The 22,180-nt window shown below is 40.6% G+C and overlaps 1 protein-coding gene across 1 annotated transcript in view; it reads right to left on the minus strand.

Moving 5' to 3' along the window:
* LOC131038499 (acetyl-coenzyme A synthetase, chloroplastic/glyoxysomal) overlaps positions 1–22,180 on the minus strand; it is a 163,315-nt gene that overhangs the window by 134,848 nt on the left and 6,287 nt on the right. The window contains exons 2-3 of the mRNA XM_057970945.2: positions 13,750–13,893; positions 13,363–13,518 (exon numbers count right to left, since the gene is read on the minus strand). Coding sequence (XP_057826928.2) covers positions 13,363–13,518; positions 13,750–13,893 — 300 coding nt within the window. The remainder of the gene's footprint in view (positions 1–13,362; positions 13,519–13,749; positions 13,894–22,180) is intronic.

A 22,180-nucleotide genomic window follows, 5' to 3' on the forward strand; every position in this document is an offset into this window, starting at 1 on the left:
CAAGTGTGAGTGAGAATACTTCTCATTCCAAAGGCTCAAAGAGGAAAGAAAAACCTGAGAAAAGGGAACCCTCCAGGAAGAAGCAGAAAACCAATCCTGATCACCCACCAAGCGCATCTTCTTGACATGAAAAGAAGGCAAATCAAGGAGAAGATCAGGGGAAGATGATATATGAAATTGATGAATCTATGGAATCCATGGTACAAAATGACAAGCAAGAGAAAGGACAGACACCTCAGCAATCGTCGAGTCAATCTCCCCAAGTTGATGCTAATGAGATACATGAAGAGAAGAATGATGATGAAGCGACATCTCCTTTCCGAGAGGATAGACCATTGCTTAAAGAAATACAGGTAAAGGAAACAAGATCCGCCATTCCGGATTGGTTAAAAAAGAGACTGACAAGGGTAGTTGTGGTTGAAGAGGAAGAAGATGTATTTGATTTAGAAAGCCTTATAGGAAATTCTCAAGAGGTAATGGAAAAGAAGAAGGCCACAAAGATGTCCAAGGTAATTAGAGATGAGACAGGATCCAGGAAATTGCAAGTAGCTACACCAGTAGTGGACAAATATGAGGGTGAGATTCTTGCAGATGAGTATGAATGACTTAGAAACATTTGAGCTTGGTCCACTTACCTCCGAGCAAGCAATGGAAGAAGCAACCGATTCATTTGAAGCACTTAAAGACAAACTTAAAGAAGAAATGGAAAAGAATAAGAAGCTTGAGAGGGAGGTCAATGCTTGGAGAGGCTATTTTAGTCATCTCAATCAGCCCTTGAGACGTCAGGATCCAGCAGTATCTCCTTTACAAGAACTCCCTCTTGAATCAGTAGGCGAGGCAGAAAGGGTGAAGAGCTTGGTTCAGCTTATGAGCTCATGGATTGATAAATCCCACACGGTAGCCGTTGAATTTGCAACAAGAATGATGAAGACAGTACATTGAGCTATCCAGGTCCTTGAGATTATCCATAATCTGATGATAACTGTAGCTGCATTCACTCACACTAGAGATGTTATCATTCCTGTCTTACAAGTGATAAGACAAACACCAAGACGGATTCTGGCACAAGAAAAGATAAAGGATGAAGGAACTCATAACCTCTTGCAGTGGTCAGCTCTGCTCCAGATGAAGGAGGTCCTTTTTGAGGACGTCAATACCAGATGCAGCCAAGTTGAAAGCATTATTCATCCAATTCAAGATAAGGTGTTTGAGGTATTGTGTACCATTCTTGATAGGTGGATCGAGGTCGAGACAGATGTGGACATCCAAGAGTTGGAAGATAGAATCAAGGTCATCTTTTGCAAAGAAGAGAGCATCATCACTGATAAGCAACGAGATCAAATGTACACTACTATGTTCCTGATTGAGAAGACCAACGAACTTGAACTTGGGTGGGAGACAACTCTTCTCACTGCCTTCGATCAGGTCCTTCACTTGGAAGAACGAATGAAGAATCTTCCTAAGATTCCTATTACTGAGATCGAGAGAGCTGTGTCCAGATTCATTGAATATGCTAAGAAAGAGCATAGGAAAGGGAACAAAATTCTAGATGAAAAGTTGTTATAGGATGATGTGGCAGCTTAATTCCTATTGGTCTAAGTTTCCTCGATATTTGTGCCAGTTAATTATTGGCTATGCATTTAATGATGTTTATCTAAATGGGGACCTTTTTGTAACAAACCCTAATTAGGGTTTAGGTGTCAAAATCTCAGCCGTTGATCTTCTTTCGATCTGGGCCATTCATTGTATTTGAGGATGCTATATATACCCTCACTCATTTTCATTGTTATAGTTAGAGTTAGAGAAAAAGGAGAGCTTAGAGAGAAGAAAGTTATTGTGTAGCAAGATTGAGTAGTGAAGAAAGAATTTTGAACAATTGTTGTCCATTTTGGCTTTGAGATCAATAAAATATTGAAGTTATGGTATTTTATTGCAATACTTGTGGCTATCTTCTCGATTGTTTATTTTCTTGAATCACTCTCAGTTGAAATAGTATTTAAGTTTAAGTTTGAAAGACTAAGTGTTGTGCTTGATCTTTGGTGAGATTCACGTTCCAAACCACTAGCTTCTTACTGATTGTAAGGACGCCTTGTGTGGTCAACTGGAAATATTGAGATTGCTTAAAAATTCAATCATTTTTGGAAGTATTGATATGTATCTCTATGATAGTATCTATATCCTTGATGATTTGAAAGTTACTAAATCACCTTAGAAGATCGCATCAATTTTAGTAGAGTTGTAATTTCTTGGCGATACTGAAATTGGTAGAATCTTACCAAGTCTAGCCTTCATTGCTTCATTCTTAGGATTAGATTAGCATTCCTTCCTTGAAACCCTTATCCTTTGACATTTTTTGAAAATCTGTTAGTGTTAGGAAAATCCTGTTCCTGCAATTGAAAAGAGAGTAATATGAGCAAGCTTTCTTTGAAAGTATGTAAGGCCCCTTGAAGAAACAGCATATACAACGACCACTGGTGCTTATCCACACGTAGAGATCCTACAACGAAGAACCTTGAAGTCATCCCGATTGATCCTTTTCGCGACATCTTCAGCAATCGGAGGCTTTATTCAAGAGAGGATAAGATACCTCTGGGTATTTTATTTTGTGTTAGGTCGTGTACAAAATACACATCAACATGGTGATAATCTTGAAGAAAAGGGGCTATGATGCAATCCTTGGAAGAGGCTGGCTGATTAAAGCAAGAGTAAATCACAACTGGAAGCGGAACACGCTATCCATGGAGAAGGGGGGTCGGAAATTCATCATTGACCTCCGGACACAAATGGTGAGTGAAGAAATGGCATCTTCTTCAGATTCCGACTCCGATGGGGATTCCGAGGTGGATGAGACCAAAAAGGAGCCGAACGATGAAGGCGTTCTGGAATTAGAAGACTACTCTGAGGATGAGGGAGGCTCGTTGAATGGGCTATCCACTGGCAAATGGAAGATTATGAAGTTTTCCATCCTGCGTGCCACATGCTGCAAATTGAAGAAGAGCCAGGTGAGAAAGATGAGTTCCTGCCAGGATACAGGGAGTATAAGGAGGGAGACACCAAAGTGAATGATTTTCCGGCATACGAATTTACAAAGGACAAACCAATGCAGCAAGAAGACCCCACCGTGAAGGAGACGAACTTAGGAGATGTTGCCACCCCTCAAAATATCTGGGTGAGAGACGATTGGAATCCGATGCTGAAGGTTGCAGCCTTCAAAATTTTCATGGAATACAAGGACGTGTTCGCTTGGTCTTACAAAGATCTGAAAGGAGTCCCGCCCGAACTGTGCGTCCATCGGATACCATTAGTCCCTGGAGCCCAGCCGGTACGGAAGAAGTCATACCACATGAATAAAAACTATGCGGCCAAGCTGAACAAATAAATCGAGCGGATGTTGGAGGCCGGCATCATATTTCGGGTGGAGACAAGTGAGTGGGTCTCGCCGATCATGATCTCGCTGAAGGAGGCCAACCAGATCCACATCTGTGTGGATTTTCGGTGCCTCAATGCAATCAGCATCAAGGATCCGTTCCCTATACCTTTCACACACAGCATCCTGGAGGAGGTGGCTGGCCATGAAATGTACTCATTTCTGGACGGCTTCTCGGGATACAATCAAATTTCGATAGTTGAGGAGGACAAGTTAAAGACCACCTTTGTGATGGAGGATGGAGTCTATGCGTACAACCGAATGTCGTTCAGTTTGTGCAATGCTCCAGCAACATTTCAAAGGATAGTTCTTCACATCTTTGACAAAATGTCAATGGGAAAATTTAAGGCCTTCTTGGATGACTGGTCTATTTTTAGTAGCGAAGACACACACTTGGTGGCACTGCGGGAATGTATGGAGAGATGTCGAAGGGCCAGGCTTGCCTTGAATCCGAAGAAATGCAGATTTATGGTGCCGCAAGGGAAGTTGTTGGGCCACATCATTTGTAAAGCTGGATTAAAAACTAATCCGAATAAGGTACGGGTAATTGTGGAGATGGAGTCGCCCATGGATGTGACAAGAGTAAAGTCCTTCCTGGGACATATAGGATATTACCACAAGTTCATTAAGAACTTTGCTCTCAACTTTCATTCTCATTGGACAAGCTGACACGAAAGGGCGAATCGTACGTGTGGGGACCGGCACAGGGGGAAGCATTTGATGAACTCAAGAGGAGACTAGTGGCCGCACCCATTCTAGCCTATCCAAACTAGGACTGAGAATTCCACATACATGTGGATGCCTCGAACTATGCCATTGGGGCTACGCTAGCATAGGGAGGGGGACATGGGTTGGACCATCCCATCTATTTTGTCAGTTGCTTGCTATCGAAAGTCGAGAAGAATTATAGTACCACCGAGAGGGAAGCCCTCGAAATGGTCTATGCCATTCAAAAATTTCGGCACTATTTGTTGGCAACACCTTTCACTTTCTATGTGGATCACCAAGCGTTGATGTACCTAGTAAATAAACCCATTATCCAAGGCAGAATAAGCAGGTGGCTATTACTCCTTCAAGAGTTTACATTCACCATAATTGTATGGCCAGGCAAGAGCCATGTGATCGCTGATCAGTTGTCCTGGATTAAGTCGGGAGAGCCATCGGAGGGAGTTAATGATGACTTTCCCAACACACATCTATTCCAAATTGCTGCACTACCTTCGTGGTATGCAAACATCGGGGAATACTTGTCCACTTCTCCGTTCCCAGCCGATATGTTACCAAGCGAGAAAAGGAAGTTGGTCCAGAGAAGCAAGACATTCCAGCTAATTAATGGGTTGCTGTACAAAATGGGACCCGACCAAGTCCTCAGAAGGTGTGTGATGGAAGAAGAGATTTCAGGAGTGCTATGGGAAGCACACGAAGGGCCTGCAGGAGGCCACACGGGTTCAGACACCACCGCATGCAAAGTATTGCTGGTCGGACTATGGTGGCCCATCCTGTATAATGATGCACGGGAATGGGTGGTGGGTTGTGATACTTGCCAAAGGACAGGAAAACCATTGAAGCGGGACTTTATGCCCCTCAATCCATCCAATGCCCAGGAGTTGTTCGAACGTTGGGGCCTAGATTTCATTGGACCCTTGAAGGCAAGCAGAACACGGAGATGTTGATACATTGTGGTGGCAACAGAGTACCTCACTAAGTGGGCTGAGGCACGCGCACTGCCGGATAACTCAGCTTCGAGTACGGCTAAGTTCATTTATGAACAAATCATCACAAGGTACGGCATTCCAATTCAACTGAAGAGTGATCGCGGTGGGCACTTTGTGAACCATGTAGTCAAGTTGCTCACGACGGAATTCAAAAAATTTCATTCCTTGTCCAACCCGTACTACCCAAGGGCCAACAGGCAGGCCAAGGCCACTAATAAAATATTGGTATCTGTGATCTATAAGTCCTGTGGAGTTGAGCAGGAAGATTGGGAAGAGAAGTTGCCATCCGTATTGTGGCCATACCGGACCACCTACAAAGTCACGACGGGCCAAACACCCTTTCAGTTAATGTACGGCCAAGAGGCCATTGTGTCGGCAGAGTTCATGGTTCTGAGTCTAAGGATAGCAATTGAGAACCGCCTAGGAGATATGGAAAGCCTGCGAGAGTGACTGTACGTGTTAGGTAAGTTGGACAAACGAAGGATGATGGCCCAATGGGCCACCGAAGCCGCCCAACAACGACGAAAATTTTGGCATGATAAGCATATCCGACGCATGGAGTTTTGTCCAGGTCAGTGGGTGCTGAAGTATAACGGGCGGAATGAGATAAAACCTAGAAAATTCAAAGTCAGATGGCTGGGGCCATATAAAATTCGTGAAGTAGCTGTGAATGGGGTGATTAAGTCATCCACATTGGACGACCAACCAATAAAGGAGACAATAAACGGATCAAAATTAAAACTCTACCACCACAGGGAGCAGTGGAATGACCCAGTTCGTCCGGAGGCAGGGCTTGCCTGGCCAACTTGTACACATGAAAGAGGAAAACATCCGTACGTACCAAATCCATACAATCATAAAAAGGGAGGACGATTTCCGTATGGTCAAGTCATAACAAATCCGTACATTGGCAAAAAGTGAGCATAGTAAAAAAAACCATATGACAGCACAGAAGCAGAAAATTCGTACTGCGAGGTGATATCTGAAATCCATACGGCCAGGTTATGAATCCGTACAGCAGGTGATCCGTACAGTTAGGCGATATTGACATCTGTACGGCAGTAGCAGAAGACAATATCCCGAAGAAATTATCCATACGGCCGACAAGAAGAGGTCCGTACGGCCACGAAGGTGACGAAGGATATCGTACGGACGAGGGTCCGTACATTTGGAGGACACCGTACGGCGGCATTAACTTGGGCCATACATCCCTATTGGTGCTAGGGAAGAATTTCATATGGCCAAACAACAGCAGGGCGAATCCGTACACCGGTGGTTGTAGTCCGTACGCGTGGGATCCTGAGTAATTGCGACAAGCACACCATACATACAGGAGCATAAAAGCATTTCGTACAACGTCGTACCAACATGTTGTAGCCAGCAAACGAAAAGTTACGGCATAAGTGTTGGCGCTAGCAATTCAAAGAATCATTCAAATGGAATTAGGAAAACCAAGACTGGGAAAGCTAGACTGGCGAAAACGGTTGCAGCAGTTAGACCAACCGTCTAAGTCAAGAAAGATGGTGGAAGGAAGCACGACAAGCATGGACAAGGGAAAGAGAGTGTTGCAATTTGGAGTAAAAGTTGCAGGGCCAGCAGACACAAGAAAGGGAAAAAAGAAGATAATGCCAATCAAAATCACATCTGACACTGTTACATTTGAAGGGTTAAGTGGAAGTGTATGCAGAACCTGGTGGTTGGAGACCCCAGATAATAATTTGATTAAGCAGTCTCTCAGGAAAGCACAGGTGCAATGGGCAATTCAAATGCCCATCTTTGCGATCAGGGATTTTGAATCATGTCTAAGAATGATGGTGGCCACATACGACAGCCACATACAACAGCGCAATGAGGGGCATCGACATTCTCTTATCAGCAAAGCACTGTGACTGTCTCATTAACACCCGAGGATTTTGCTAGGGTCTTTGGCATACCAGCTAAGGGGAAGAAAATAGACAAGAATGCCACTAAGATGTCGCCAGAGAGGAAAGAGAAACTACTACAGCTGATATGTTGAAATGATCTCTCTGAACAGGAATGGGCAGCAATTAAGGCACCTAAGGGCAGAGGGTTGAAAAAATCGTACATCGTTCCAGGAGAATGGCAGTGCCTACTAGATGTTATGAAAAGCAGACTTACTGGAGCGAGCAGGGCATTGGACACGGCGGTACCCATGATTGCACTTATGAATGGGTTGAGGAAGGGGACGGTGTACAACTGGGTTGCAGTCTTGTCCGACAGAATTCATGAATTTCTGACCCTACGACACAAAGCCTTTTACATGTCATTCCATGCCATAGGATTATTCCTTGATGCTGTACGCACACAGGTATCTCTGGAGAGGTATGTCTGGAAACCTCGGGAGACGTTGGAATCTTCACAGCCAGCTATATTTTATTGGACCCACCTGGATACTGTCGCAGGCAGTGGGGAAGCCCATTCCAACAGAAAGCGAAGGAGACCACCACAAGTAGTGGCGTCAGAGAATGAGCAAGAGATAGAGACAGTTGACGAAGACGCAAAGGAAGGGGTTGAAGAAGAGGATGATAGTAGTGCATAGGAAGGGAAAGATTCTGCTAATACTTCTTCTAGGAGCAGCCAGAGTCACAACGCATTCCGCCTTGCTAGCCAAAAAGTAGAGAAAACCCCTGGTATAGAGCAGAGTAGTGGCTGTGTGGTGTCTTCTGGGCACGTGACGAGAGGTATTCATGGATTACTGACTGGTGGAGTGCGACCTGTGGGAGTGGATTGACTAGTGTATGCACCAACAGTATTGACTCTGAATGGAGGACTGACACCCCTTCCGGCTTCGGGGGTGACGGTGGGAGCCATACCAGCCATGCCCATTCCAAGATTTGGGTAGTTGAGACCCCGACTCCATTGCCGACACCCTCTAGTGTCGCCACAGCAGTTCTGGCAGGGGATATACTAGTGATTCAAGCACAGAATGTGGCAGAGGGAGCTCCAGAAGTATCATTGGTTCACAACGAACCTCCTTACACTGGGTCTGTCGTACGGAGAGAGCTTGTACATACCGAGGTGACAGCAGCGGAGGGCACAATGACCGTAATGGCCAGAGATGATGATGCCACCGTGGATGAGTGGCTGGGTCACTATGAGATGTCTCCTATGCCACCACTGGGACCCCTGTCTACCTCACCCCAGCCACGTCCTTTTCCTGAGATTGTGGACCTAGATGAGGGTAGTTCTCATCAGGAGGAGGGGTGGCAGGAGTTGGCGATGGACTTCCTGCAAGACACCGTTGGGTTTGGGGAGGAGAGGCCAGAGATGCAGCAGCAAATGCGGGCCACTACCAAGAGCCAACCAGAGGTCATAGAAATGTTTTTGGCGGAGATGGGAACCAGTACGCAGAGGATGATAGCGGAGGTCGAAGCCAATGCACGGAGATTGGCAGCCTCTATTCAAGAGCGGGCTCTTGGCCAACCTGTCATTCTCCTCGCCTATGCCACCGAAGGGTGTGCTGAGGAGTTTGGGAGATGTTTTGAGGCCAGGGGTTGGCTTGTTGTGGAGACTTCGGAGATGTTGGCGGATTGGAGGAGTGAGGAGACAGCTGGGGCTAGTGGAGTACCTTGCTGCTACAGCGGGTAGAGCAAGCCTTCTGGGACGGGTACTACCAGCTCAGGCGTACCCAGCATAGTGCATCTACAACAGGGACAGAGCGTGTGGTGGCCATCACATCTCAAGAGGAGCTAGTCACTCACCTCCACACGATGGAGATGGAGTTGGCACAATAGCGGACCCGAGCAACTAGTCTGGAGGAGTTGGCTCGTGCCAAGGCAGAGTTGGTCCAAGAGACGATGGGGTGCGCGTAGGAAGTGGTAGAGCGGACAGCCCTTGAGACCCATCTCACCTCTACCCTCAAGGAGTTGGACGACAAGCAGAAGGAGCTCATGGAAGCAGTTTTTATGGTGAAGAAATCCAGGGAGGCAGTTGGTCGCCGAGCGAGATCTGAAGCATAGGGCGCAGCAGGTCCACCAGCTGAGGGAGCGGTTGGCAGCGGCAGCACGTCGGCCCCTTCTACATCAGGGACGCCCTTTGTACCCCCTCAGCTTTGATTTTTCTTGTTTTGTATTGGTGTCATTCCCCATTTTGTTCGTAAGTCGTCAAGAGACGACCTTTTTTGGGGGGGGATGATGTTGTCAAGTAATTATGTCATATTGTAATTAGAATGTTAAGTGTGTTAAGGGTCGGTGGTTACTTGACGGTTGCCAGCAGTTGCCACCGGACAACCTGTACCGACACCTATATATATGTACTTGGGCTTCTATTTCAATATATGTGATAGGCGTAAAGGAAACTATGTTTGAATGTACTGGCATTTTGGAATCAATGAATACAGACATATGAGTTCTTCTCACTTGCATCTTTGTGTACTGTTACATTTCCTATATTTATGTATTGTTATGCACTGAATGCGCACACACCCCTAGGGGGCAAAACATCAACTATAGATTTGTTCTTTCTTTCTGCAACCCCGTTTTGCTGAGGGTTGTAGGGGACACAGAACTCCCTCTTGATCTCTGCCTCAATACAAAAATCATGAAAGCTACTCGAGGTGTATTCACCTCCATTGTCAGACCTTAACACTTTAATTCTTTTCTCAGATAAGTTTTCTACTAAGGCCTTGAACTCTTTGAGTCTGCCTAGGACTTCATCAAACTCTTTAGACTTTAAGAAATAAATCCAAGTCTTCTTAGAGTAGTCATCTATGAAGGTTAAATAATACAAGAATCCACTAGGAGATGCAACTGACATAGGTCGACATAAATCAGAATGCACAAGAGCTAATGTTTCTTTTGACCTACCCTCACTACTATGAAATGGACTCTTAGTGTTTTTACCCATAGCACAACCTTTCCAAGCATCATTATTAACATGACTGAGTTTAGGCATACCTTTAACCATCTTCTCTAAGGTTGGAAGAGCCCGGAAGTGAAGATGTCCAAGTCTTCTATGCCACAACTCGCTTGAACTAGAGGAGTCATGGAGGAGAGCTTGAACTGGACGAGTGGAGAGCTTGTACAAGCTTTCATACCGATTCCCAATCACATGAGCAGATTTGATACTAGATATCTTTGGCCATGCAAGGACTCTTCCTTCTAAGAACGCCACTTGATAACCTTTATCGTCCAAGGCTGAAATGGAGATGAGGTTCCTCCTAATTCCCGACACAAACAGAACATCACTGAGATGAAGAGATATTCCCGAATCAAGGTTGAGGGAAGTAGCACCAAACCCTCTCACGGAATAGCGCGCATCATCTCCAATGATCACTTGGAGATTAGACTCCCTCTCAACCAAATCTGAAAGATGCTCCCGATAGCCGGTGATGTGTCTAGAAGCTCCACTGTCAATCAGCCAGGTATCACTATCAGTGGGAACGTTGCTTGACAGGGCTGAAATGAAGAGGAATTCATTGGAGTTGTCTTCCGCTTCCTTCTGATTTGAAACTTCATTGATGTTGACCCCTTGTTGCATTGGTCTTGACTGGCAGTCTCTTGCATAGTGACCAAACTTGTCACATCTGAAACACTGAATGCGGGAGAGATCTTTCTTCTTCTTCTTAGAATCAGGTGCAAATGTTGGCCCTTGATCTTTGTTCCTCTTGAAGTTGTCTTTCTTCCAATTTTCTCCTTTCTTCTTGATGGATTGGGTAGCAAGAACATGAGAGTCTTCACCATGAGAGCTCTTGATGATACCTCTTGCAGCCAACCTTGATTCCTCTTGAATGCAATCAGCATGGAGGCGGTCAAACTTGGGAAATTTGGATCTCCCACTTATGCCTTGAATAAATGGTTCCCATGAGTGAGGAAGACCATTCAGTGCAAGCATGACTAGGTCCTTGTCCACAACTTCATCTCCAATGGCGCTGAGCTGATCTCTCAATTCTGAAATCTTCATGAAGTAGGTGATGACTGAATCTCCCTTTGCCATCTTGACTTCATGAAGTTGTTGACGCAATGCAAGTGCTCTACTTGTGTTGTTGATCTCATACATCCCCTCCAATGTCTTGAACATATCTTTGGCTGAAGACATCTTGGAGATGATGGGAACAAGATGATCTTTCATGAAGTCAATAAGGATCTTCTTGGCTTCGACTGGATTCTTCTTGAACTGAAACTTCTCATCTTGATCTTCAAGTTCAGATTGTTCCTTTCCTTGCACGAACTCCAAAAGATCATTTTCTTCTAGGGTGACAAGGATTCTGAATTTCCATGAGGTGAAGTTCGATGCTCCTTCAAGTCTGTCCTCAACTTTCAGACCATACACCATCTTGAATGCTGGAAATGGTGTGAAGAATATGAAGTAGGAGCGCTGCTACAAGGTCTAATCACAACTGAGACAACCTTAGCTCTGATACCATATTAATTTTACAGATCAGACTGTAGCAAAATGATCAGAAATAACATAACCAAATCAATGTGCACAATAAACACCAAGTATATCCTTGGAAAACCTCCCTCTTGGAGGTGAAAAACCCAAGTATAATTCTCCGATCTTATTATGCAATAATCAGAAGTATCTTACAATATGGCTTCAACACTTGAAGCAATCAGAACCAGCAAACTATGCACAATAGGATAACACCTTCAACCTAGGATATACAAATGATAAACTTATCTCTAAGAATAGGGTATCTGCTGTTAAGGAGGTTCGCTGTCCCAGAGATAGTGTTCGCTGCTCTAGGATGAAGATCGCTGTCATCAATGATAGTTCAGAGCCTTCAAATGATGTTCGCTGTCCACAAGATGAAGTTCACTGCCCTTGAGGACAGTCCGCTGTCTCTAGAACCTTGTTCACTATCACTGCAAGATGGTTCGCTGTATCTAGAACCTTGTTCGCTATCACTGCAAGATGGTTCACTATCCTTAAATTATAGTTCGCTGACTCAGAGAAGCAATTTGCTGAATGAAAGACATAATTCGCTGATTGAAGACAATTCGCTGTGTATTGATTGCACAATGAATGCTGACTTGTATATATAGGCGACATATCTTTTTGATTCATCAAGTCAGCTTACATAAGGAACATATAATTTACAATTTAATATTTTAACTTTGGCGCCAAGACTGAATTGATTCCACACGCTGCACAAGACCCCACTATGGGTTATGGGTCAGCTTCAACACGTTACAGCCTTCATAGGTTATATTATGATTATTGCAAGATAGGACATGACTAAGGCCAATGGCCAATTAGTCATCCAAATGTGCTAGGTCAGCCCTAGAAGGGATCCGACCTAGCTACAACATTAACAAGCACAACCATGAGACTAATATCAGCTCCTTTCGAGCAACCACACTAGAAATCACCTATTGAAGACCAAGAGTCACAACTTAGAAATCCACTTATTTGGAAAGCACTTCCACATTAAAAGCCCCCTTGACATTGACCTACTTTTGGTCATTTGTGGACATTAATATAATTTCTTTCTTTCTTACTTCCCAAGCTTTGCAAAAAGAATATCAAGCTTCAAATAAAAAATGGGCATTATATTTTTTCAAACAACAATTGTTTTCCACAAATTGATCCAAATTTTAGGGAGAGTTTGGTGGACAACACTCTAAACTGTATGGAATTAGATATGTAATGCATGCAGAAACAATTTTTAGTGATCAACCAGATATTATAGTCAAAGAAAAATGCATAGGAGAATATTAGAATTGGATCGTTAACCTTGAAGGGATTATTCCATTAGGAAAAGGTTGATTAGGGGAGATAGCAAGAGATAATAAGACAGAGCAAGGCTAGAAATGCAACTTGTCTCATACTCTCTTCCTTTAAGTTATGAAGAATGGTCATCCTACACAGAGTTTTATATTACTGGTGCTCAGAGTTGAAGCAATAAAGTACCCCTATTTGCAGTTTGCACACTAACTGCTACTTGTTCTATAAAATTAAGGCACTCCATTTGTCTTCCTTACTATAATCACCTTCCTTGTATCTGTGCAGAAGTCCATTATTTCTATGGGTTTAGGCCAAATGAAGGGGAGCCAGTGGATATGAACATCCCATAGCCACTAATGCATGTCCAAGATCCTTTTAAACTGACAACCCACCAGCAGTAGCTACAAGTAGCAAAAGATAATTCTAAAATAAAAATGCATGACGATACAAAGATGCATTTCATCATGTTGAAGTTCACAGTTCATATTAAATTGGTATTTTGTAGAAAAATAGATGGTAAGAAGCTCATACCTGGCAAACCTTCATGAACATTTCCTTATAAGTTAACTGTCCGTCACAACCAGGGTCATTGCCCTCCCAGTAAATCGCAATGTCATTGGCTTTTCCAGCCTTGATATGTCTATCTAATGCATTATAGCATATGTTTGTAACTCCACCTTTGAACCACTGACAGGAAAATTATCTAGCATCAGTGCATGACTCATAATAGTTTCAAGTTTTCAACAACCAATTATAGCACATTAGAATGTTAAATTGGTCAAAACCAAGGATAGTTAGGAGAAATGCACATAGAAGTGTAGATTTGACTAAAATGTTCTATAGGTAACTAGCACTTTTCTTGTAAAAATCTACTTTGATTATCAGACCAAAAGTATTGAAATTATTTTCTGAACTTACCTCAATTTCTATTTGTCCATTGCGCACGTCAAAATTCTGAGAGCAAATTTCTGAGCCCCATTTAGCATTCCAGTGAAACTGAGATGCAATATCAGCCCAGAAACCAGCTGGATCCTGGATAGATCTATTGTACATAGCTAGATACTGAAAATTTTGGCAACAATTGAAAGTATGTCAGCTTAACTAATTAATCCCAATGCTCCAGGCAGTGTATGAAAACATAAATGAGATTGTCATGTACATACTAGAAAAAACTAGATACTAGCAAGGCTAATAGCATAACCCCATGTGACTTAATTATTCTGGCTATCAATATAAATTCAGATGGACTGAAGCCTATCTGTAATTTTTCTAGGGCTTTAAACTGGGCAGACTTATTATTGAAAGTTTATAAAGGATATGAAAAATGTCACATAACTTCACTCATAAATTTTTCAACAAAATGAAAAATCCTCAGAGCAATTATCTGAATATAGCGATGTCTGACAGCAGATTGTTGTGTAGAATGATTTGTCCAGAAAGTTACTTTGAATTACTCACAGATTCCATTCTATTTATTCCGAGTTTTCTAAAAGCTCAACTCTGGTTCCCTCAATTAATGAAGATTCTAAGCACAACCTGTTAAACAGATCAATTAATTTATGATGCAAAAACGTGCTAAAAAAAGTGAACAAGCTATTGCCAGCTTTCTACAATATCTGAAGGTAGTGTTAAAGAATCAATAGAGGAAACCTGGCCAAAATGATTTATTCATTTAACAATGATTTATTCATTTAACTTGCTTACTTGCTAATAATGTAATCTAGCTTATTATCAATAAACATTGCTATCAGCAACCAATAAAATAAATATTGTGTAGCCAACTTAGATGTGTTATTGATAAAATCTTCAATGCTATGGTTTGAAGGGATCTAAAACAAAAATGAGTGTTCCACATGGAAGCATCACCCTCACCCTCCCCGCCACCAAAAAACCTCCATTTTGGAGATAGGGATGCACCCAGCATGCAGGAATGGATAGGATGCACCCCCCTGCGACCACTCCACCACCACCTGCAGGGTGGGATATCTCTACAAATCAGGAAACGTCCTTGGAGACTTCCTCCTACAGGGGAAGGCCAAGGGGCTGCCAGCTGTCCCATGCCCAAGAATCACTTTAGATATTTTATTTTTAAGACAACATTTTTTAAACATAATCTACTAGCTTTATCCCTAATATGCAAGCAGGGCCCTCCAACAGCCCACACTCCCTTAAAATTTTAAAAACTATAAATATGATTGTCCACCCTCAATTGATATAATATTCGATTATTTGCCATTTGCATTTAGCATAAGCTTGAGGAAGAGGAAGAGGAAGAGAAACAGACTCCATCCACTTAAATCTCCTTTGCGAATTGTCATTCATCAAGGTAAAGAGTTTAAGGCTAAAAAATAATGTGTTTTGGATTGCAATATTCTATCAAACAATGCAAACATTAATGTAGCTGTTTCTTTTGTTTATTTTTTCAAAATTTAAGGTTCTTAAATGCTGGTTTTTGGTTTAAATTTCAAAATTTTCAACTCAAATTTAAATTTGTATTTATTGACGTTGTTCTTAGAGCCTATAAAATGAGAAATGCTGTTGTAAGATTTAAGAATGCTAGTTTAGGGTTAATAACTTAATAAATGTTGTGCATGGTGTTTTTAAGTGTTGGTCTTAGTTTTAATTATTTTTTTTAAGTTTACTTGCATAATTCAGATAGCAAATTTGACTTTCATGTATCCTCTACTTCTACACCTTGTGCAATTTAAAGTAGGAAAAATAGAAGTAAAATTATCTTTAATTTCTAAACTACTCAAATTTTCTATTTTTAATTTATAAATGTTTTGATTTTTAGTTCTATACTTTACATTTGTTACTCAAATAGTCAACTAAGGATTACATGTTTTGTGTATCCTCTACTTTTACACTTCAAGCAACCTTAAGTTAGAAAAACAAAAGTGAAATACTTGTTTCAAGAACTAGTTGACTAATAATTAATAACCTTTTAATTTGAGCATTGGGTTAATCAAATATTAGACAAAACTCAAGGTTGATGGGACAAGGATTGCAACTTTTGTGTATCCCCTACTTTTGCACTTCATGCAACCTAAAGTAAGAAAAACTGAAGGAGAATCCTTGTGTCTTGAGCCATTGCATCTGCCATTAAGTTTATGCAATAAAGTTAAACATCATAAGTGACAATGAGGAGGTTCAAAATCTAAACATTGAAATGCAAATTACAAGAAAAGATTAAGAGCACAAGAAAGTTCAATTTGGAGTTGTTCCCATTTTAGTTGTCCTTCCAAGTTTTTGAAAATATTCGCCAACAATCCCTTCGATAAGAAGGCCCCCTTTAAAACAATTTGCCACCAAGATGCAAACAAGCAAATCTAGCACTTCAGGGGCCCTCAATGATTGTCGTGTCCCCTTTTCTAATTAAATTAATTGAGGAATTAATTGAGGACCCATTTGTTCTTTTCATATGGACTAAGGGGATAAAGTTAGGGAAATAAATTGTTAATAATATTTTAAGTTGATCTCAATAACTTGATTTTAATAAATTGTAAATGCACAACATAAATATTACCATTATTTTAATAAAGTTGTCTGTATTGGACATAGGGCCTTATGTGACATTTATTAAAAAGTGAATTTAAAAAATTATGAGGGGAATTTATGGGAGAAAGGGAAATTCAAATTCAGGGGGCCAAAAAGGAACTTATAAAAGAAAGAGAATTGCTCAAAGAAAATCATCCATTACTTATGAAATCAAAACCCCCCTTTTATCTATAGCTTAAGCAATTGTCTTCATCAATTTGTCCTAAAAATGAAAACCCTTAAGAGTAAAGATATTCAAAAGACAAGTATCCTCTTGGTTTCTAGGCAAGAGAAAAGGATGAAAGCCCTCTTGTTCTTTGAGGCAATATCATCTAAGAATTACTATTTAGCTGAGAAGAGTGCAATGTGTTTCCCATTACCAATTGGATGTAAGTTCCAAGTGTTGCATTTCAATGTGGTGTGTTTATTTCCACATTTTAGTTTCCTATAATGCTACAATCAGCGCAATGCCACTACAATACCTTGGCATTAAAATAAGTATTTATTGAAATGATAATTTGATGTTGTTAATTGATATTTACAAAGGAGACGAAGACTACTTAAATAGAGAATACAAGACGAGACAAATAGACACACGAAAGAAACCTAAACAAAAGTTACTAAAACAACAAACTAACAGAAATTATTCTCAATCATTTCCATTATGGAAAGATCATCTTGTAATTTTCTATATAAGGAGTATTCCTCTCCTTAATTAATTACAACATCAAATTATTATTTCATGGTATCAGAGAGAAAAGATCTTTTAATGACCTTTTAAAAAAAAAAATCGTGCCTCTTACCTAGAATTTTTTTTTTCCAGAAATATTTTGAAACGATTTTTTTTATGAAAAAAATGTGGTTCTCTCAAGTGTTTTTTGGTGGGTTCGTGATTTCATTTTTGCGGATTCTTTTTTCTTGAAATAGAGGATATGGTTTTGAGTAAAATCATGTGTTCCTAAGAAAAATTGTGCGGTATGCAAAAATATCAAAAGGGTTTTTCAAAGATTTTATCTAGCCGTGGGCACATGTTTTGACGTTGAAAATCATGACGACAATGATCTTCATAAGATGCTCCTACAAGGACATCTTGTCATCCATCATGATTGAGAACAACATGTTCTTAAGGAAGAAAGCTTTGCCTTTATCTGACATCTCGTGCAGATCCTTCAGGTGACTCCAGATATCTTTAGCAGTCTTGTCGAATGGCACTTCCGAAAGCATCTCATTGGTGAGTGATAACTTCAGCAACATAAATGCTTCTCAGTTGCGTTCATCGAATTTGTCCTAGTCTTTGCCCCCCACTGTGGGACAAGTATATGTACCCAGAACATTTTGTCTAGGCACTGATACTCAAAAATAGAGAGCATCCTCTGCTTCCAAGTATTGTAGTTCTTGCCGTTGAAGCATTGTTTGCCTTCCAACATGATGTTGGTCAACGACACCGTCCCTCCCACTTTCCAACGAAGTCAACTTCTCACAGAACTTAAAGGTCCGATTTTTCTATCAAAAACCTTCAACAAATAATTGGCACAAATTTTGAGGCAAGCAGCCTGGAAACTAAAAAAAAAAAATTATTGCAAAAATCAGTCCAAAAAACCCATGATTGTCAAAAAATTGGAAAAATATTTCTGCACAAATTCCCAGGTCTGAAACCCTAGGTGCTGAAAATTGCAGGAAACCCACAATTTTTACTAAGAAATCAAGCAAAAACGAGAAAATAGATGCATGAAACACCTTGGGAACATCTGCAAAAAAAAAATGCCATAGGGAAAACCCTAGTCGCAGGAACGTAGTGTTGATTTTAAGTAATCAGATTAGCAATATAGAATGAAAAATCAGAATGCAAGATAAATCATACACATAGCACACATGAACCCTGGGAAAACCTCCCTCTTGGAGGTGAAAAACCCAGCAACAAGATCTCAGTTTATATTAGACAATATCAGTATACAACTTTGCTCAACACTTGAAGCAACATATAAATAAGAACAACAGAATGAAGATTCCAAACTAGGGCACAAGGAATAGCTTGATAAACTTATCTGCAATATCAAGATTTTCTATTTGCTGTCATGCAAATCATTTGCAGAGCATAGGAGTGAATTCGCTGACTGTGAATGTGATTCGCTGCTACTGAGACAATTCGTTGTTCCTAGGAATGAATCGTTGCCTCAAGAAGATAGTTCACTGCTCTTGGAAGGATGATTCACATAAGGCTAACGACGCTTGATGAAGATGATACATTGTATTTGAAGTGTAGAATGAATCTTGTTTATATACAAGATTCATGTTCAAGTTTTCCAAGTCGGCTTTAACCAAATTTTACATATTTTAGTTTGCACTTTTGGTGCCCAATTTGGGGCCTACATAACTTGCAAGTTGTAACACGTTTCCTTTTTGGGCCCAGCCCTATTAGACATGAATCGCTTAACCACATGTTTCATTTTGGGCCCAGCCTTATTAGACATGAATCGCTTAACCTTATTACAATATGATTATATTTTAATTGCCACAAGGCAACATTAAAATATGATCCGAACTAGCTATCCATTTCAACACATAGACCCATGATTGTAAAAAATCGTGCAAAAAGAAGCCCCTCCTGCACTGAATAAAAAACCAGTATCACAAGAAAACACACGATCAGAAAACACACCATCATACGGCCTTGTGCAAGCAGAAGAAAGACACATGTAGACCCGACGTGAACAAAAATAGACTAGCGCAAGCAATAGGCTAATAGAGACTTCGCACAAAACTTGAAACTCCAAAAAAACTCTTCACGCAGTAAAACAAACCCTCTTTGTGTCAAGAAACGGACTACAAAATTGCGGGGACAAAAAAATCACAAGCAAAAAACCTTCACATGAAAAAATGGTGGGTCATAGCGCCTAGAAAACCCTCACACTGAACTTTAGAAAAACCCTTCAGGTTCATGGAAAAAGAAGAGAACAGATAGTGGGAAAAACACCAAATCCACCGTCGTCACGATTTTCAACCTCAAAACACGCACCCACAACCAGGAAAAGTCTGCAAAAAAACCCTTCCGATATATTTACAGACCACGCAGTTTTTCTCAAAAACACGCAATTTTACTTAAAACCATAACCACGATTTGCAGCAAAAAAAATCCATGAAAAAGAAACCACAAACCCACAAAAAACCCCTAAGAGAACCACATTTTTTTCATTCAAAAAAAACGATTCAAAAAAAATCTTGGGAAAAAAAAAAATTCCAAGTAAGAGGCACGAATTTTACTTTTTAAATTTGTCAAAAGATCTTTTCACTCTAATACCATGAAATGATAATTCGATGTTGTTATTCAATATTTACAAAGGAGACATAGGATCCTTAAATAGAAAATACAAGACAACAAGAATAGAAACACGAAAGAAACCTAAACATAAGTTACTAAAACAACAAACTAACATAAAATAGAAAGTTACTAACTAAACTTAAATGACCATTAAATATAATAATATTACTCTAATATTTATAACAGTAGTTTGTATTAGCAATTACCATATATATAACAGTAGCTTGCAATACAATATTGGTGTTGATTCAAGCCACGATAATTATTATACTTGTGGTGTTGTTTGTATCCATCGTACCTTCTAAGCAATCACCCGTGACAACATAATTTGTGAGTTTGGTTTATGTTGTTTATCTTGGATAGCTTGAATCAAGGTTGAAAAACTTTACAAGTACTCGTAGGACTTGTGGGTCCAAATCTGAGGCAAGTCACTTGCCATTGAACTCGTGGGCAAGTAAAGATACAAATCGCAGGAATTTTTATTGCAAAAAATCGCAAAATCGTGCCATAACTCGTGCAAATTGCCAGGAAAAGCATAGGGAAAAGTAGAAAAAAAATGCATCTATTTTTTAAGGGTTTTATTTCTCTTTTTTCACGCAACGTGTGCTACCATGACTTCAAAAACTCCTCACACAACGCAACTACAACCAGAAGAAGTCATGACTGCAACCAAGGTCCAAAGGTGCAACTGTAAGCACATTTCTTTGTAGGATTTTTTGGAGCTTGCAATTTTTTCCAAGTGTTTTCTCTGTCAGTTTAGAGTTTAGACACTAATATATATACTGCATTATTTTTGTAAAGAAGTTCAATAGTCTGAAAACATGACTGCATTCTTTTCATCAAAAATTTTGCCTCTCTGTAAAAAATGCTATAAGGAAAATGTTTGATATCAAAGTGAAATGTAGTTATAGAAAAAAAAAACTGCTTAAAATAGACAATGCCTGATTGCATATTGCAGTTGGTTGATAAAAAATACTGCAAATGTTCTTTGATAATGCTTGATTGCATATTGCAATGCAATTTTAATAAAATAAAATAAAACATGTAATATTCACTAGTCATTAAAAAAAAATTAAAATTAGAGTCATATGTGATTCTATTAATATCTAAGGTAGTTGCATGACAGTGACCAATTGATTCTAGTGCAAATATCAAACTGCTTGTCAGAGTTTAAGAATTGTTATACAAGTATGAAGAAGCTTAATGTCTCATGTCTCATGAAATTTTTATGTTGTTTCTCTTTAGCGAGGTTTCCTTCCTATTTTTCTGAAAGGCAATGGCTTTTGCAAGTAGAATTGGTAGCAGAAAGAGGGATCCTTGCTGAAAACATGGGACAGCAAGTGTAGTGCGAGGAGAAGTTATTTGTAACCATTGCACTAGGACTATGACCAATGCAATAAATCGACTCAAATATCACCTTGCATGGATCACTTGCCAAGATATTATGCCAAGTGACATATGTCCTAAAGAGGCTAGGAGGGAGGCAAGAGCAACACTTGCAACATATGACCAAAAGAAGGCAAATAAAAAGAGAATAGCAAAGGCAATAATAGCCCCAATGGCAAATTCCAGTTCTACTAGGTCAAAGGGAGATGTGGGGACCTCTTCTTCCCTTGGGCCACAGATACAAGGATTGGCAAGTGTGGGCAGCCATATGTCTAACTTTTTTGTTCCTTGTAACACTCCTAGTGCGCAACCTGGGTTGCAAGGTACTTGTTGTGACGTATTCACACATCGCCCCATTGCAAATGGGGACCCCTGCTTTTTGCTTTCTAGGGTTTGTTTTCTAGGTCTTTTAGGGTTTTGTCTGTTAGCCTTTGCAGGATGAGTACTGTCGAGGGGATCGTTGGATTACAGGCTTTGCTTGAGCCAAGGTGAGTCCACAGGGCCCCAGAATTAGGGTTTCTTTGAGAGTCTTCCTTAGGGCCTGGTTTTGCTCTCGTTGCTAATTGTGTCTTGCTTTGTGAGTGGGTATCATTCTTGAAGGTCCGAGCTAGGTCGAGTTGGTGAGTGATGAAGTCTGAAATGTCATCCTAATCTTCAAATGCCCTGAAATTTGGCTGTCTGGAATGTCCTGATCCTGAAATTTGGCTAAGTCTGGAATGTCCTGATCTTGAAATTCGCTCCTGACCCTTCCAAAGGGTCCAGAGCAAAATTCTCCATAGGACATTCTACTTTGACCAAAACCTAGAACTAACGCATTCCCAGGCTTGGATGAAGGAAAAAACGCTTGTTTGAATGAAGAAATGTGAAAATGAAGAAAGGATCTTGGCCAAGATTAGGAATTTCGCTCCTGACCCTTCCAAAGGGTCCAGAGCGAAAATCCTTATAACTCTTGTTTTCTTCCTTATTTTGGCTAGGCGTTGGCTTGATGGGAGATGAATGGGTATGTTTTTGCCTTGAGAGGGAGTTTGATTGATTTTGAAGAACAAGATTTTGGCCTAAAGGAGAATTTCGCTCCTGACCCTTCCAAAGGGCCCAGAGCGAAATTCA

The sequence above is a fragment of the Cryptomeria japonica genome, chromosome 10 (genome assembly GCF_030272615.1).
Source record: "Cryptomeria japonica chromosome 10, Sugi_1.0, whole genome shotgun sequence".
NCBI classification, from domain to species: Eukaryota; Viridiplantae; Streptophyta; class Pinopsida; order Cupressales; family Cupressaceae; genus Cryptomeria; species Cryptomeria japonica.